The sequence below is a fragment of the Schistocerca nitens genome, chromosome 1 (assembly GCF_023898315.1).
Source record: "Schistocerca nitens isolate TAMUIC-IGC-003100 chromosome 1, iqSchNite1.1, whole genome shotgun sequence".
Taxonomy (NCBI): domain Eukaryota; kingdom Metazoa; phylum Arthropoda; class Insecta; order Orthoptera; family Acrididae; genus Schistocerca; species Schistocerca nitens.
Window position 1 is genome coordinate 568,276,064 of NC_064614.1, and position 18,891 is coordinate 568,294,954.

The following is an 18,891-nucleotide window of genomic DNA, read 5'->3' on the forward strand; positions in this document are numbered from 1 at the left end:
CTGCAACTTTATCATTACAAATTTACTGTTGTACATACGTTAAAGCAAACAGATGAGCTTTCAAGTTTTGATTTCTGCCAGTGATTTCTGAGTGAAATGGAATCAGGACTCCATTAAGCATGAGAAGATCTCCATCAGTAGTTGAAAGAGCTGTTGCGTAATCTCAATATTGGTGTTTGGTACGCAAAGTCGGATGTCTGCATCGTAACACGATTTTTCCACTAAACATTCAATGCTAACCGGTATGTCCAGAAACTGTATAATCCATATGTGGATCATCTCACAGGACATGAAAGACCTTTCAGCAAGATGGAGGGACAGCACACACCGCACTGAAGGCTTGTCACGAGTGCATGAGGTGTTCGTTGAGGAGAAGACAGGCATCAGAGGCAGTGCAATCTCCTATCCGCCTCGATCGCCCGATCTCTCTCCCTGTGATTTTTATTTGTGGGGCACGTCAAAGTGTCAGGTGTAGTCAAATAAGCCCTACCTCGGAAGAGTTACAGCAGAACACGAAAACACTATTGCCCCTGTCCCACAGGTAGAGTTGCTACAGATGTCTCACGGTTTTATAAACCGAGCAGAGCGCTGCGTCTACGTCAATGGTGCTAGTTTCCAGCGTCTTCTGCGACGTTCGTTGATAAGGGTCAATCCTGCGTCAGTCTTAATACTCTCCAGGCCTTTTTTTAATTTTTCCCACGATGTATAATGTTGACATAACCCGAATGGCCATTTTTTTTATGCCACAGTAACTGTACTTATTTAACTCTTCTGCATAACTTACCCAAACTCTTACGGATGTCAAAATTTCATCTTAATGGAGTATTCATATTCTCTTCTTGCGGAATGAACCATGGCATATTAGTTACATATTTCTATTAATTTGGGTTCTAATTTATAGCTCATACTCTTTTACTCATATCAGGCAACATTTTTATTTGTGGCAGTGGTGCATTCCCCAGAAAGATAGTCATGCTTATATCCTCAGTGAGCAAAATACTCACTGTCTTATTTACAGTATCTACAAGCGTCGTGAAAGTGTAAATTTTCTGGTATAAACTACTGTGTGTTACTGCACAATTCAGATATAAATCTTTTCTTACTACAATACCCAGGAAACACTGAATGTGAAAAGTACAGCGAACAAAACAGCTCGTTGGAACCTGGTGAGTGCAGATTTACAGAGCTTACATCAACTCATCTTTAAACTCTGAAATATATAAACGAAAATCACGCCCGAAGAAAGTTTTACGCCATACTAGAAATTTTTCATAAAGTGAAAATCATTGTTGCTCCCCTTTGGTACTATTTATTTACACATTTGTATGAGCAAGTGATGTAGTATGTGTTAGAGAACAGCAACATGTATTTAGTATATTTTACAATATTTAGATAGTTAAGTTTTATGTAGCTTTCTGTATAAGAACGTACCATATCCTATAAAAGTACATTGTGGAATAACGTTGTATATAAAAGAATATGATATTCTCTTACAGTGTCAAAAAAGATCAACAGAATTTATTATCTGATATACTGAAGTAAAAAAATGTATTTATTAATCAACCTCCAAATAAAAAAATAGTTCTATACAGGACAAGAAACAACTACAAAGAAAAAATTAAACAGAAAGGAAATAAATTTAACTGTTCAGTCAGAAGTGAAGTTCATACAAAATTTCATGAACCGTACATCAAGGTATTTACATATATCCTGTAAGTCCATTATTTTCCCTGCTGATAGAGGAAGAGCAACTTATACAACAAAGGAATTAAGATTTGACGGAGGACATCGATAAAGTTCAAAGAGGGTAGCTCGTTTTGTATTATTGCTTGATTGGGAAGAGAGTGCCACGGATATGAAACGTGAGTTGGAGTGGCAACCATTGAAACAAAGGCGTTTTTCATTTTGGCGAATTCTTTTCACTAAATTTCAATCTCCCTCGTTCTCCTCAGAGTGCGAAAATAATTTGTTGACAATATCTACATAGGGAGAAACGATTATTGGAGTAAAATATGAGAACCATATTTTTCACGGAAAGATTGAAATGTTCTCTTTTCCCGCGCGCTGTTAGAGAACAGTACTATAGGGTGAAAGACATTAAGGGTACGACGCATATCCACTGAATCTGGATCATCTGCATTCAACAACGTAACTAATATGAAACTTCCTGGCAGATTAAAACTGTGTGCCCGACCGAGACTCGAACTCGGGACCTTTGCCTTTCGCGGGCAAGTGCTCTACCGAAGCACGACTCACGCCCGGTACTCACAGCTTTACTTCTGCCAGTACCTCGTCTCCTACCTTCCAAACTTTACAGAAGCTCTCCTGCGAACCTTGCCCGCGAAAGGCAAAGGTCCCGAGTTCGAGTCTCGGTCGGGCACACAGTTTTAATCTGCCAGGAAGTTTCATATCAGCGCACACTCCGCTGCAGAGTGAAAATCTCATTCTGGAAACGTAACTAATAATTCTCAAGTTTCAGTCACACTTCCCAATTTCTTGAAAAACAATGACAGCAACGAAGCCATTCTGTCTCATTTCCTTTATAATGAAAATGTGCTTAAACAAGCTTCAGAAACTACATACATCCATTCATAGGTAATCATGACATCCAACACTTTTATTTTTTCCGATTAACGCAAAAGTACCGTACCAGGGCAGAAATCTGACAATAAACTTTTTCTTAATTGTGCAATATCAGCGTAATTGTATAAAAGTGTCACAGTTTTGCCCAAACCAACGACCAGACAAAATAAATTATTCTATTGTACAATTTTTACCTTATAATAATATACAACGTTCTTGCACTACCATATTTGATGTCCTTTTGTCAGGTACGTCTCTACCATCTGTAGATTTTCCACTGTTCCTTCTACTTTTTTTGACATTTTCTTCCAGTTTGATCGATCTGTTTTCCTTTCTATGCTTTTATTTAATGATACAGTTTCCTTTGGAGTGTAACTTACATCAGCCACATCCGCCGTTTTCGTCGATATACAATTTTCCTCCAGGATGGTCAACTTTACAGCTACAAATAACTCAACAGACAAAGAAAAACAAGATATCCGTTGCTATGATAGCTCATTTCATGCGATGTACCAGTTTATTCCAACGGAAACTCAGATTACTGGGAACGTGATGTACAACCTTCTCTGAGGGAGATCTTCAAATGGTCCCGCAGTCTGGACTGGAACAACAACCTGAGAAAAACTCCACTCCTTCTTCTGGTTAGAATGTGTGACATGTCCGCAAGCAGTCACGAAAAAACAAATCCCATTAACATGAACTACAGACTAACGGCAGCAGCAAACGATGCACACATTTTGAAGGAAGGGGATCATAATTTCCGCGTCAACATAAACCAGACATTCCTATCAATTTGTGTATTTTCTTCTCGTACTATAAGGAAATGCTGATCACTGTCACCATTCCACAACTTCACGTGGAGAACAAATGATATACCAGCATGCTAGTTACCAACTTCCTAAAAACTTTACTATTTCTCGTCAACTAAATACTCTACTTATAGTTTTCATGGCAACCCTAATTAGTCTATGTATGCTCTATCTATGGTCGTACCTACGGGTAGCATTAATTCTTATGAAACCATGGTCGTTTATTGATGTGCCACCTTTTGATTTTCTCTGTACCCTCGTCGAATGATTTCTGATATGCATAGAAGAAGGAACGAAGACTTTGGCTTAATGCCCCTAGAGGTTGCGGTCATTGCAGATGCAGAAAATTCTCGAAATCGTGAAGGAAACGGTCCGTGACACTTTCAAAGTAATCAATCCGGCATTTGCCTTATGCAGTTTAGAGAAACTGTGGAAATCCTAAACCTGGACGGTCACACTGTGGTTTGAACCACCGTTCTCTTCCGTATTCGACTCCAGTGCATGACGTCTGCGACTTGTAATGGAGGATTATTCCTTTACAACACCTCTCACTAGTGGTAGAAAAGTATTAGAGAAACCATCAAGCAACAGTCGACGGAACAACCCGAAAAGAACGGCAAAATATAATCCATAAGTAAATTTCCTTTCCTCACACTCTTCTTGGTTTTGTTTAAATGTGGTGTATGAATACGCACTTCATTCACTGTGATTCTGCACACATATTTGCTTACCCCAGGATTAAGTGAAGAATTTGTGATAGTACAGTCTTTATTTCTTCTTTTTTACAGAATCTGGCCAATCCTAGACCGCTCATAACCTAAAACAGTGGTACAATCTTTTTTCTCTTATCTTCCTAAAACTTCTGTAAGCATTGGCTGGCGACCTGCCTCAGTTCGTTCGATGTCATTCGCCTAGGTTCTGGATTTTGTTGTTCGATAGATAATTTTGTAGTACTTACCAGTAGCCTAAAATTTTCCCTGTCTTGTATAGTGTCTTTTCAAATCCCTTCTTGTCTGTTCTAGCAAACCCATGGAGTGTTTTAATACGGAAATTTAAAATTTTCTTGTTTAGCCTATTGTCATTCATTCTGTGAATATGACAGTAAAGATCTAATCTCCTTTTCCTTATCGTGTCTGTTGTTGTTTCTACCAGGTGGCTATAACTGCACTGACAGTGTCCCGAGCACTGCAGTGCAGGCTGTGTGCGTCATACAAAGCTGAAACATAGCAGGTATGTTCATTAATCGGTGCTCTCGCGGAATATGCTGAAAGAAACAATACTTTCACTTTCTGCCAACAGGTGAAAATATGGCGCGATAATCAGTGAGACTGTGATGTTGATGCAGGAAAAGTTGAGAAACGATCAAACACATTATAAGGTGGCTCAGGCATGTTTAGAAGGATATTGCCACAAATTACAACATGTGTTCAATATGTCTCCCGACTCAGCAACATGCCACATCCGTAACGCGGAATGCTCGACAGTTGCTCGCAGGATATCCGGTGTAATCAGATCGATATGCCATCGTCTGCTACCATTCAGATCAGGAAGAGTACGGATATATCCCTGAGAGACATGATCTTCCAGATAGCCCCACAACCAGAATCACATGGATTTAGGTCGGGGGATCAGGAAGGCTACACATCTTGAAATTGACTTAAAATGATGCGGTCGTTAGCGAAGATTTCTCGAAGAGATCTTTCACCTGGCAAGTGACACTTGCTGTTGCCTCATCTTGCATGAAAACAGTTGGTTGGTTGGTTTTGGGGGAGGAGACCACACAGCGAGGTCATCGGTCTCATCGGATTAGGGATGGATGGGGAAGGAAGTCGGCCGTCCCTTTGAAAGGAACCATCCCGACATTTGCCTGGAGCGATTTAGGGAAATCACGGAAAACCTAAATCAGAATGACCGGACGCGAGATTGAACCGTCGTCCTCCCGAATGCGAGTCCAGTGTGCTAACCACTGCGCCACCTCGCTCGGTCATGAAAACAGTGATTTGGACACAGATGCGTTCTTGCAAAGCTGGAAGCACGTGTTGCACAAGGAGGTTCTTATAACGTTCAGATGTTACTTTGCACCTAACATGTCCGCGAGGTATCATATCCTCGAAGAAATACGGACCGAGAATGAAGGAGCTTGTGAAACCATACGACACAGTCACATAAGATGAGCTCAGTGGATGCTCCTGCACAGCACGTGGCGGAGTAGAACCACATATGCGACAATTCTGTGCATTCACGACACCATACAGAGTAGAAGTCCCTCGTCCGTTCAAAGAATATTCCCCGTCTACATGTTATCCATTTCCAAGCGTGCCAAGAAACGAAGGACAAAGTCACGGCGTTGTAGTCTATTTTGGGGCTTCATTTAGTGCACATTCTGAATGTTGTAGGGATCCCAGTGTAAAATGCGCTGCAAAATCTTTTGCTGCAGAATTTTAAGCATGTGCTGCGCAGTCTGCAATAGTTGCAGCAGTTTCATCAACAACTGCTGCACCACTTAATTCACCAGTTTCTTTAAATTTCTTGCTCACATTCATTAGCCCGTTTGTTGACATGGGACCTCTTCGAAGCTGTTTCTGTCGCCAACACTCTACAGAGAATTCAGTTCACGTCACCAGTCGACAAACAGCATACTGACGTCAAAACAGGAAACACTTCACGTTCTGACTGTCTACAGCGCCATATTTTCACCTGGTGTCAGAAAGTGGAACCATTTTTTTTCTGCATTCTCTTAGAACGCACCGATTATCGGAAATACCTAAGATGTTTTCAGCGTCCTGCGATGTATACAGCCCGCACTGCATCACTCGGAACACCATTTTAATTGTAACGACCTGATTACTTCTGTATAAATCTTCATTTTTTTTCATCGTCTAATTGTTATCTTTGATGCTTTGCGGTCCATTTTTTCTGAATGTTTTTTTTTCTTTCTTTTCCAGTTGTCCTTATTTACCTCTTTTATTCAGTGTAAGTTAATCAGACCACTGTAGTGCTTCCGGTGTAATTACTGCTTTGTAGGTCTAATTTTTGCCTGGAAAGATGTCGATTTTTTATTATCTCTGTTTTCGGTGATGCTTACTGGTATTTTGGGTGAGTTAGGCGAGTCTGTATGCTGATTTAATTTTCTTTCATCTTTCTTTACTTGAGGCGTTATCTGATCAGTTTGATTTTATCTGTTCTTCCAAATACTCGAGCTTATCAACTCTTTTGACATTTCCGTGTTGTGTTGGTAGTTATATGTATTTCTCTGTTGTCCTTATGTTCAATGTATGTGTTACGTTTTCTCATATTTGTAATCTAGTTTTAACTGCAATTTTGTGAAGTGTTCCTGTCATTGTCTGTGTACCTGTTTTGTCCTTAGAAATTATTCCAGTATCGTAGTAAAAGCAAGACATTTAACCTCAAATCTTCCTTTCCTTGTCCCGGATAAATTCATTCAATGTTTTTCTCATTTACGTCTTTATCCCACTCTCTCATTGCCCTTTGTAATATCAAATTGGAGAGAATCAGTCAGAACGCGACGCCTTGCCTAATTCCTTTGTTAATTCTGAACGGTTGAGAAACGTCTTGCAGGAATTTAACTTTCGAAGTCGTGTGTGTAAGTATCTGTTCGACTAATTATCTCTTCGTTTTGTCCATACTTGCTTCTTCTATTAGTAAGAATACTCTCAGAACGTCTACGGAATCGCAGGCTTTCTTGAAGCCAATTGTGTTACGGTTTCGTATTGCTCTGATCGTGAGGACTGTTTTCAAGTTAAAATTTTGTTCTTTTCTACCTTTTCTGAACCCCGCTTGGTACATTTTAGTTCTGTGTTCTCCTTGAGGTTCTGTCTTATTCAGTAGAGCTTTCGATGTAATTTACGGGTGACTGGAAGTAAGGATATGTCTCGGTCATTGTTGGTGTCTATCTCTCTGTCTCCTTATGTAGTCGATGAATTATGGAGTCTGGCTAATCTTCCGGTATTCTTCCTTTCTCCCAGCAACCTAATAAATAGTTTCAGCTACCCGCTTCCCTGCCACTTTTCACATCTCTGATAAATAACCCTCCTTCTATGGTCGCTATGTTGCTTTCAGCAGGCCAGTGTATTTTTCAACCTGATACAGTGGATCTAGGTTTTCCATTTGGGACTATCTGAAAATAAGCCGTTGTGTTGGCTCCTCACAGTTTAGAAAACTCTTAAAATATTTTTCTATTAGTTCACAGTTGTATTTGTTGTTGGTTATCAGTTCGCCTGCTGAATCTTTTAAGTGAAGTCTCATCGGGTTGTATCCTGTTACTTCTTTGAAAATTTGTGCGAAATCCCTAGTGTTGCTCTGCTGAAATTTGTACCTATTTCCCATTTTTGTCATATTTCCGTTTGCCATTCTAATAATTATCTATGTCTGTTTTATGAACTCAGTGGAGGTGTTCCAGTCTCTTTCCCTCTGGTGCGAGCTCCATTTTCTCCAAGGTGCTGACCTAGGCTCTATCGCTTCGTCACATATCTTGTTCCACCATCTATATTTTCTTCTTCCTGGTGGCTATTCTAGTTCTTTCTTCGTTTCAATAATTGCTTCTCTTAGCTCATCCTTCATCTGTCTGACCACAATTTTGTGTCATTTTTATGCAGTTTTTAAAATTTCGATGTTTGGTCCTTTACGCTGAAATCTGGCTTTGCTTTCTGTTGAAAAGTGTATGACTTGTCCACTTCCGATCCGTAAGTTCATGAGTGTGGTTTTGTTCTGTTATTACCGCATGACCCAGTTGACATGAGCCTAAATGTTTATTAGGAAAGGGTCAGATCTTTTTTCCCTGGTTGACATTAGTTTTAAGTCGCATAGTCTGCAGAAGTTGACGATCCTTCCTCCGTTATCATCAGTGCGTTTGTGAGCGAGAAAATTTCCTGTTTCCTTTTATTTCTTTGCTCTGTCGAGCTACGCGCTGAAGCCTCCAGCGAGTAGACTTATGCAGTGCTTTAGTATTTTTTATGTCTCTCTAGTGCTTCCTAAATTCGTTCAAATTTTTTCTGGATTTTCTTATGTCGTTATTGTCTGTACGTGACATTTAGGATCCTAATGCTGTTGATTGCTGCTCCAAACGACAGAAGTGACGTTCGATGTGGATGTAAAATTTCTTATGGATTTGGTCGTGAAATCTGATACAAGCAGAGTGACTTTTATGTTAATTCTTTATGGCCTCTTTTCCTTCATAATTCTTGTATCCCTCTGACTCAAATGTGTTCTCATCTCAATATCAGGTTTTATGACGTGCTAGTATTAGTATATTGGATCTGTTAAATACGTACGTCATTTGTTCCAGTTTCCCCGTTTTTAGTAAAATGTTAATGATCACTGTGGCTAGAAGATGATTTTTCTTAAGAATTATGTGGGAAGTTCCCGAGATCTTCGATTCTGCTTTACATTATGTTCTAGACTCTGCAAAATCCGACACCTAATGCATTACTGTTTTCAGTGATGGGTTATTTACCTCCTGGGGAACTTTTCCTTCACTGTTTACCACCATGGCTTGGTTGATAGGAAATTAGGAAGATGTGTTCAGCGCTTCGCGGGATGTTACATCTGTGATCGAAGCTCCAAACGGGTTTTAGCAGGTCGCCTAATATGGGAACAGACGCCTTTCGTAGCCGACCAGTTTGGTGACAAACGCTACTGATTTTTTGCAGCCGCCATCAACATGCAGACAAACGCTAACCACGTGGCCGCCTGTTGCAACTCAGACGCCACGTTGATTTTTGTTTTGCTTATTGGGCAGCGTCGTCCCCTAGATCCGCCATACTGAAATACGTCCTCTCCGCCTTCACTATCTTTGAGGTATCGCTGTCAGGAGAAAATGACTCATCCGCCTTTTTCCCAGTCCGATTAATATCTTCTTCCACCTCAAAAGCCATTGATCTTCACCTGCTCCCCCACACGGCTGTCTTAAAATACACAAAACCTAAACTTAATTTCTTTAGTGAGTTATGATGCTTGGCGAAATCTACCAGTCTGAAGGTTGTGGACGATCAAGGCTCAAATTCCCATCTGTCCACCCTTATTAGCATTTCGCGTGCTCTACTTAAATCCCTTCAGCCAAATGGCGGGCTGGTTCGTCGATAAGGCCATAACAGATTTCCTTGCTAATATGCACCCTAATACACCACTGGCCGTTACAATTGCTACACCACGAAGACGACGTGCTACAGACGCGAAATTTAACCGCCAGGAAGAAGATGCTGTGATATGCAAATGATTAGCTTTACAGAGCATTCACACAAGGTTGGCGCCGGTGGCGACACCTGCAACGTGCTGACATGAGGAAAGTTTCCAACCGATTTCTGATACAAAAACAGCAGTTGACCGGCGTTGCCTGGTGAAACGTTGTTGTGATGCCTCGTGTAAGGAGGAGAAATGCGTACCATCACGTTTCCGACTTGATAAAGGTCGGATTGTAGCCTATCGCAATTGATGTTTATCGTATCGCGACATTGCTGCTCGCGTTGGTCGAGATCCAATGACTGTGAGCAGAATATTGAATCGGTGCGTTCAGGAGGGTAATACGGAACGCCGTGCTGGATCCCAACGGCCTCGTATCACTAGCAGCCGAGGTGACAGGCGTCTTATCCGCATGGCTGTAACGGATCGTGCAGCCACGTCTCGATCCCTGAGTCAACAGATGGGGACGTTTGCAAGACAACAACCATCTGCACGAACAGTTCGACGACATTTGCAGCAGCATGGACTATAAGCTCGGAGACCATGACTGCGGTTACCCTTGGCGCTGCATCACAGACAGGAGCGCCTGCGATGGTGTACTCAACGACGAAACTGGGTGCACGAATGGCAAAACGTCATTTTTTCGGATGAATCCAGGTCCCGTTTACAGCATCATGATGGTCGCATCCGTGTTTGGCGACATCGCGGTGAACGCACATTGGAAGCCTGTATTCGTCATCGCCATACTGGCGTATCACCCGGCGTGATGGTATGGGGTGCTATTAGTTACACGTCTCGGTCATTTCTTGTTCGCATTGACGGCACTTTGAACAGTGGACGTTACATTTCAAACATGTTACGACTCGTGGCTCTACCCTTCATTCGATCCCTGCGAAACTCTACATTTCAGCAGGATAATGCACGACCGCATGTTGCAGGTCCTGTACGGGCTTTTCTGGATACAGAAAACGTTCGACTGCTGCCCTGGCCAGCACATTCTCCAGATCTCTCACCAATTGAAAACGTCTGGTCAATGGTGGTCGAGCAACTGGCTCGTCACAATACACCAGTCTGGGCAGCTGTACCTGTACACGCCATCCAAGCTCTGTTTGACTCAATGCCCAAGTGTATCGAGGACGTTATTACGGCCAGAGGTGGTTGTTCTGGGTAGTGATTTCTCAGGATCTATGTACCCAAATTGTGTGAAAATGTAATCACATGCCAGTTCTAGTATAATGTATTTGTCAAATGAATAACCGTTTATCATCTGCATTTCTTCTTGGTGTAGCAATTTAATGGCCAATAGTGTTCTTTTGTAATCTGGTATTCCTTTGCAATGCTGGAGACAACGTCGGAAAATATTTCCTTCGTCCATTACGTGACGCTATTACAGTAGTCACTGTGTTGCAGGACCGGCCGGCAGCGGCGGCGGAGGCGGCGGCGGAAGCGGAAGAGCCGTCGGTCCGGACCCAGGTGGCGGTTGTGCAGCTGCCCGACGCCAGCGCTACCACCGGCGTGACGCCTCTCTCCACCCAGGTCGGTCCCCCTCTGTCTGCTTCTCTCATCTGTTTGCAGCGTTCCACATTGTCAGAGGGTCACAGTGACTTAGCACGCAACACCATCGGAAACTACACTGAAGCGCCAAAGAAACTGGTATAGGCATGCATATTCAAATACAGAAATATCTAAACAGACAGAATACGGTGCTCCTGTCGGCAACGCCTACATAAGACGACAAGTGTCTGGAACAATTTTAAGCTCGGTTACTACTGCTACAATGACAAATTATCAAGATTTAAGTGAGTTTGAACGTGCTGTTATAGTCGGCGCATGAGCGATAGAACACAGCATCCCCGAGGTAGCGATGAAGTGGGGAGTTTCCTATACGACCATTTCACGAGTGTACCGTGAATATCAAGAATTTGGTAAAACACCAAATCTCCGTCATCGCTGCGGCCGTAAAAAGCTCCTGCAAGAACGGGACCAACGACGACTGAACGAAGTCGTTCAACGTGACAGAAGTGTAACCCATCCGCAAATTGCTGCTGATTTCAATGGTGGGCCATCAACAAGTGTCTGCGTGCGAACCCTTCAAAGAAACAACATCGATATGTGCTTTCGCCGCCGAAGGCCCACTCGTGTACCTTTGATGACTGCACGACACGAAGCTTTACGCCTCGTCTGGGCTCGTGAACACCGATATTGGACTGTTGATGACTGGAAACATGATGCCTGGTGGGATGCGTGTCGTTTCAAATTGTATCGAGTGGATGGACGTGTATGGGTATGGAGACAATCTCATAATCCATGGACCTGCATGTCAGCATGGGACTGTTCAAGCTGGTGGAGTCTCTTTAATAGTGTGGGACTTGTGCAGCTGGAGTGTAATGGGACCCCTGATACGCCTAGATACGACTCTGACAGGTGACACGTACTTGAGTATCCTGTCTGTTCAGCTGCATCCATTCGCGTCCATTGTGCATTCCGACTAACTTGGGCAATTCCAGTAGGAAAATGCGACACCCCCACACGCCCAGAATTGCTACAGAGTGGCTCCAGGAACACTCTTCTGAGTTTAAACACTTCCGATGGCCACCAAACTCCCGAGACATGAACATTATTGAGCATATCTGGGATGGCTTGCAGCCTGCTGTTCATAAGAGATCTCCATCCGCTCGTACTCTTACGGATTCACGGACAGCGCTGCAGGATTCATGGTGTGACTTCCCTCCATCACTACCTCAGTCATTAGTCGAGTCCATGCCACGTCGTACTGCGGCACTACTGCGTGATCGATGGGGCCTTACACGATATTACCAGGTGTACCAGTTTCTTTCGATCTTCAAAGAATTAGTACGCAAGTGTTCACTTGCAGGTCTCTGGCTCCTGCATTCGTGCACTTCAGTTCTGAACGTACAGTGCGACAGGACTCACGCCCTCCCCTTGTTTCTACTCAAGTCAAGTACAGAAACATAAATTGTTAGATATAAATGCACATTTCTTCTCGTAAATGCTTTAAAAGACGCACAAACGCCCTTTCACTGCGGCGTTTGATTTGCTGAGGCATACGTCTGCTCACTGTGGTTTCTCCACGCTACCTGCGGCCCTGAACGAAGAGCCCAAACTTCAGATGCTCACACAAATAAAGTTACGACGTTCTATACAGGGAGCAGGCTATACTGAACAGCCCGACATGACCAGTTGCAAAATGTAGCAAGTGATGCCATTAGAAGAGGCAAAAGTGAGAAACAGAGTTTCACACAGTGCGATACAAAAATTTCAATACTAAAAATTAAAATTGTACACCAGAAATTCTACTCATTGTGCGTAAACAGTTGTTGTTGTTGTGGTCTTCAGTCCTGAGACTGGTTTGATGCAGCTCTCCATGCTACTCTATCCTGTGCAAGCTTCTTCATCTCCCAGTACCTACTGCAACCTACATCCTTCTGAATCTGCTTAGTGTATACATCTCTTGGTCTCCCTCCACGATTTTTACCCTCCACGCTGCCCTCCAATGCTAAATTTGTGATCCCTTGATGCCTCAAAACATGTCCTACCAACCGATCCCTTCTTCTAGTCAAGTTGTGCCACAAACTTTCTTCTCCCCAATCCTATTCAATACCTCCTCATTAGTTACGTGATCTACCCACCTTATCTTCAGCATTCTTCTGTAGCACCACATTTCGAAAGCTTCTATTCTCTTCTTGTCCAAACTGGTTATCGTCCATGTTTCACTTCCATACATGGCTACACTCCATACAAATACTTTCAGAAACGACTTCCTGACACTTAAATCTATATCCGATGTTAACAAATTTCTCTTCTTCAGAAACGATTTCCTTGCCATTGCCAGTCTACATTTTATATCCTCTCTACTTCGACCATCATCAGTTATTTTACTCCCTAAATAGCAAAACTCCTTTACTACTTTAAGTGTCTCATTTCCTAATCTAATCCCCTCAGCATCACCCGATTTAATTTGACTACATTCCATTATCCTCGTTTTGCTTTTGTTGATGTTCATCTTATATCCTCCTTTCAAGACACTGTCCATTCCGTTCAACTGCTCTTCCAAGTCCTTTGCTGTCTCTGACAGAATTACAATGTCATCGGCGAACCTCAAAGTTTTTACTTCTTCTCCATGAATTTTAATACCTACTCCGAATTTTTCTTTTGTTTCCTTTACTGCTTGCTCAATATACAGATTGAATAACATCGGGGAGAGGCTACAACCTTGTCTCACTCCTTTCCCAACCACTGCTTCCCTTTCATGCCCATCGACTCTTATAACTGCCATCTGGTTTCTGTACAAATTGTAAATAGCCTTTCGCTCCATGTATTTTAACCCTGCAACCTTCAGAATTTGAAAGAGGGTATTCCAGTTAACGTTGTCAAAAGGTTTCTCTAAGTCTACAAATGCTAGAAACGTAGGTTTGCCTTTTCTTAATCTTTCTTCTAAGATAAGTCGTAAGGTTAGTATTGCCTCACGTGTTCCAACATTTCTACGGAATCCAAACTGATCTTCCCCGAGGTCCGCTTCTACCAGTTTTTCCATTCGTCTGTAAAGAATTCGTGTTAGTATTTTGCAGCTGTGACTTATTAAACTGATAGTTCGGTAATTTTCACATCTGTCAACACCTGCTTTCTTTGGGATTGGAGTTATTATATTCTTCTTGAAGTCTGTGGGTATTTCGCCTGTCTCATACATCTTGCTCACCAGATGGTAGAGTTTTGTCATGACTTGCTCTCCCAAGGCCATCAGTAGTTCTAATGGAATGTTGTCTACTCCCGGGGTCTTGTTTCGACTCAGGTCTTTCAGTGCTTTGTCAAACTCTTCACGCAGTATCTTATCTCCCATTTAATCTTCATCTACATCCTCTTCCATTTCCATAATATTGTCCTCAAGTGCATCGCCCTTGTATAAACCCTCTATATACTCCTTCCACCTTTCTGCCTTCCCTTCTTTGCTTAGAACTGGGTTGCCATCTGAGCTCTTGATATTCATACAAGTGGTTCTCTTCTCTCCAAAGGTCTCTTTAATTTTCCTGTAGGCAGTATCTATCTTACCCCTAGTGAGACAAGCCTCTACATCCTTACATTTGTCCTCTAGCCATCCCTGCTTAGCCATTTTGCACTTCCTGTCGATCTCATTTTTGAGACGTTTGTATTCCTTTTTGCCTGCTTCATTTACTGCATTTTTATATTTTCTCCTTTCATCAATTAAATTCAATACTTCTTCTGTTACCCAAGGATTTCTATTAGCCCTCGTCTTTTTACCTACTTGATCCTCTGCTGCCTTCACTACTTCATCCCTCAGAGCTACCCATTCTTCTTCTACTGTATTTCTTTCCCCCATTCCTGTCAATTGTTCCCTTATGCTCTCCCTGAAACTCTCTACAACCTCTGGTTCTTTCAGTTTATCCAGGTCCCATCTCCTTAAATTCCCACCTTTTTGCAGTTTCTTCAGTTTCAATCTGCAGTTCATAACCAATAGATTGTGGTCAGAATCCACATCTGCCCCTGGAAATGTCTTACAATTTAAAACCTGGTTCCTAAATCTCTGTCTTACCATTATATAATCTATCTGATACCTTTTAGTATCTCCAGGATTCTTCCAGGTATACAACCTTCGTTTATGATTAGTATAGCGGCAATAAAACATGATTAAATTTCTCCGCTTTAAAAGTCCTGGCAGCAATAATGATTATGGATGAATATCTAGACGAAGTGAGTTTGGATGACAGATGCGCTCACATCATTCATGCTGCATCAACACTGTACCAGAATTCAACAGTTGTAGTGGTTAGTACATCAATGGCAGTTATACAAGGTGTAACGAAAAGATGTGGCCAAACTTTCAGGCAAAATTCCTCACACATAGAGGAATAAAACGTGTTGTATGGACATGGGTATGGAAACCTCTTATTTTAATTTTCTGCTTCTCTGCATAATCAAGTTAATGAAGGGGAAACACACAGAAACAGAACATACCAGCATTATAAGAAACGTTTCCTCACATTAAATGTTTAAAATACCCTCTGGTGCAGTAGGTTGTACTTCTCAGGTTCACGGTCCGTGTTTGTTGTTCCCAAGGAACGAAGATAATGTTGAAATGTGATTCATTTCATTGCTTGTGTTGACATGCGACTAACCGCCTCGCTGCTCTACTCGCACTAAGCAGGTAGCATCAACTGTTTAGTATTCATCACGAGCTTGATTTTCGGTACATCTTAATGGAAGTGTACCAAACGCAAAGTTGACGAATGTCCATTTGCTGTGCGGCTTAGAAGATAGTAATGGCCGTGGCGCTTAGCGTTTGTATCGGAAGATATTTTCAGAACAACGTTTCCCCTACGAAGGACATTTAAAGCAACTGGTCGTTATCTAAGGGAGGATGGGACGTTTAAGCCTACTGCTTGTGATGGGAGAGACCTAAAATGAGAGGACACTTCAACTGGAGGAGTAACTTAATTGGCAGCTGATGACAACCATAGCGTCAGCGTAAGACAATTAGCTTCAACAAGTAATGTTGACTATCAGGAGAGTCCTACATGAGAATTGGCAGTATCCGTACCAGCCACAGTGTGTGCAAGCACTACCAGAAGCTGATATTTATGCACGGGTAAACTTCTGCGAGTGATTCATTCAACAATGTGTCAGCCCTCACTTTAGTGCAAATGTGCTGTTCATGGATAAGGCTTTGTTAGAACGTGAGCAGATTCTAAATTTTCACAAACGGTATATAGGGGCTGTAGAGAATACATGAGAAATTGTGCAATCACGCCATCAACAAACCTTTACCTGTTAACTTTTGGGTCGGCATTGTTGGTGATTTTGTTAGGATCTCATATTTTTCTATCCAGGCTCAACAGATAAACCCTACCTTGCTTTCTTAGAGAACACTCTATCTGTTCTCATAGAGCACGTTCCTCTATGAGCGTGACGAAACATGTACTTCATGCACGATGCAGCTTCTCATCATTTTAGTGTTCATGTTTGTTGGTTTCTATTTAACAGAATCCGTGACAGATGGTTAGGTAGAGATGGACCAATTCCTCCACGCTCTCCCGACCAAAACCCACTAGAATTTTATTAGTGCGGGACATCTGAAAGCACATGGGTGAGGAACCCCGGTTCAAGACGTACGTCTTCGTGCCCCTATTGTGGAAGACTGTGAAACAATACGCAGTTCTCCAGGGATACATCAGCGTAGCAGGGGTTCAAAGCGACGGTGGATTGATGCATGTATCCCTGCTAACGGAGAGCATTTAGAACATTTCGTTCAGGAAAGTAATTCATACTGTGCTGATACATCCTTTTCTTGTGTGTATCTCTTGAGTAACGTTTGAAGAGTTGTACAAACTACGCACGAACATGGAAACAAAGCGTTTCCGGACGTATGTCTATGTAACATATTTTCTTCCTCTAGGTATGAGGAATGTTTCCTCAAAGTTTGGCTATACCTTTTGCTTACAACCTGTAGTTCTTAGGTCATGACTGATATGTGTGATCGTACATGTGGACATTCTGTTTTTTGAAAAGGTAATTTAAATTATAGAGCGAGTGCAGGCATTGCTTGCACGGGAACAATGACTGTTACAAATGAAAATTGCAGAAAGGCCACAAGTCGCATTTTCTCAGGAAAGTTGCCATTCTTTTAAAATGCTGTACGTATAATATCGCAGTTTGCTCACTGTGTCTATTATCGAAATTATGGTTATTTTCCCTCGACTAACGAGTTAGATAAACTTCAGTTTTATATAGATTGTCTAATATGATCCATAAATCTTTCTGTATTCGTTCTTCGAGTACTGTTGTTGCTGCCCTCCACGAGAACTATCTGCTAGAGCTTTTATAACGGACACTATGCTTATCTACTTGTAAACTAAAGCTTTTTCCAGTTATTCTAAACAATAGGACGCAGATGTTTTCGTATTTCCATTCTACTTCACCCTATGTATTATTGCAGCAAATCTTCAGGTTCGATTGCAGTTCTCAGTGCCTGTTAACCCCGTTCAGTGAATAAACTCGGCCATGTGGCTCCATGATCATCAGGATGAGTCCTTTAAAGTAGTGTGAGGGTCTAATCTGTTAGAAGGTAAGGATATTCTAACGTGATAATGAAACGAGAGCAGTGGTTGTTCCAGAATGAATTTTCACTCAGCTGCGGAGCGTGTCCCGATCTGAATTTTCCTTGCAGATTAAAATTGTATGCAGGACTGAGACTTGAGCCTGGGTCCTTTTTCCAATCGGACAAGTGCTCTATCGATTTCTTTATTTCATTTTTTTAAATCATGTACCTCCATTTCAGCCCTTCCTTGCGCTCTCCAACACTTGCCTTCTCGGCATGGCTTCAGATGACATTAAACAAAATTTTCTCTTCTTAAAGAAAATGTATTCGTTTCTGGTTGATTAACAGGTAGAATAACTCGAATAAACATAAATATTTGCTTCTTAATAAAACTGCTACTCCAATTTTTCCTTCAGTTGAATAAATGGCATAAATGGCATATGTGGGTGTTCATAAAAAGTGAGTTTTTCTTTTCGCTTGTGTTTCTTAAAGAAAAGAGAAAATAAAATAAGTAATACAGTATATTTAAGTCTGCATTATATAATCACATACCTCAGGGAAAAAAAAATAAAGACGGAAAGTATATGTAAATAAATTGCTTCTTCTTTTGATGTTATTAATATATGCTGTGGAACTGACGTGAATTAAGGAAATACCAAATCATCTACATAAAATAGTTACACACAGCTGAAAGCAAATACGCAGAGCACATACTTCCTGGATTTTGGTAACATTCGTTTCGTAGATGACATGTAGTGATTACACGATGTTGATATTTTGATAGTTTAATAGCAGATTTATGTCCTACTTCACTTTTATTACAATACGAGTATTAATCTATTCCTTGCTTTGAAATATTTTTAACATATTACCAAAATCTGTCTTATGATCTTAATATTTATATTTCTCAACTGAGTCGGTTTGTATTTTATTGATCACATAACTGACAAAGTAACCGACAGAAACACTTCATCAAGGTGTGGTATCTAAGCGCTGGGACCTATACCTCCAGTAATACAGAAAAACCATTGATTTTCCACTCTTTTCTGCAATAACTTAGTTCAAATACCATGAATATTATCATTATCATTTCCAGTATCAGTCAACGATGAAACTGATCCGTACATATTTACCAACGAAACTCGCCAATAGCCGTGCAGTTGGTATGTTATTTATTTTATTTTTACTACCAGTTTCGGCATTCCATTAAGCCATCTTCAGGCCCCATAT

The 18,891-nt window shown here is 41.5% G+C and overlaps 1 protein-coding gene across 1 annotated transcript in view; it reads left to right on the top strand.

The window, feature by feature from the left end:
• LOC126236399 (cyclic nucleotide-gated cation channel subunit A) overlaps positions 1–18,891 on the top strand; it is a 587,655-nt gene that overhangs the window by 103,967 nt on the left and 464,797 nt on the right. Inside the window, exon 3 of the mRNA XM_049945692.1 lies at positions 11,001–11,126. Coding sequence (XP_049801649.1) covers positions 11,001–11,126 — 126 coding nt within the window. The remainder of the gene's footprint in view (positions 1–11,000; positions 11,127–18,891) is intronic.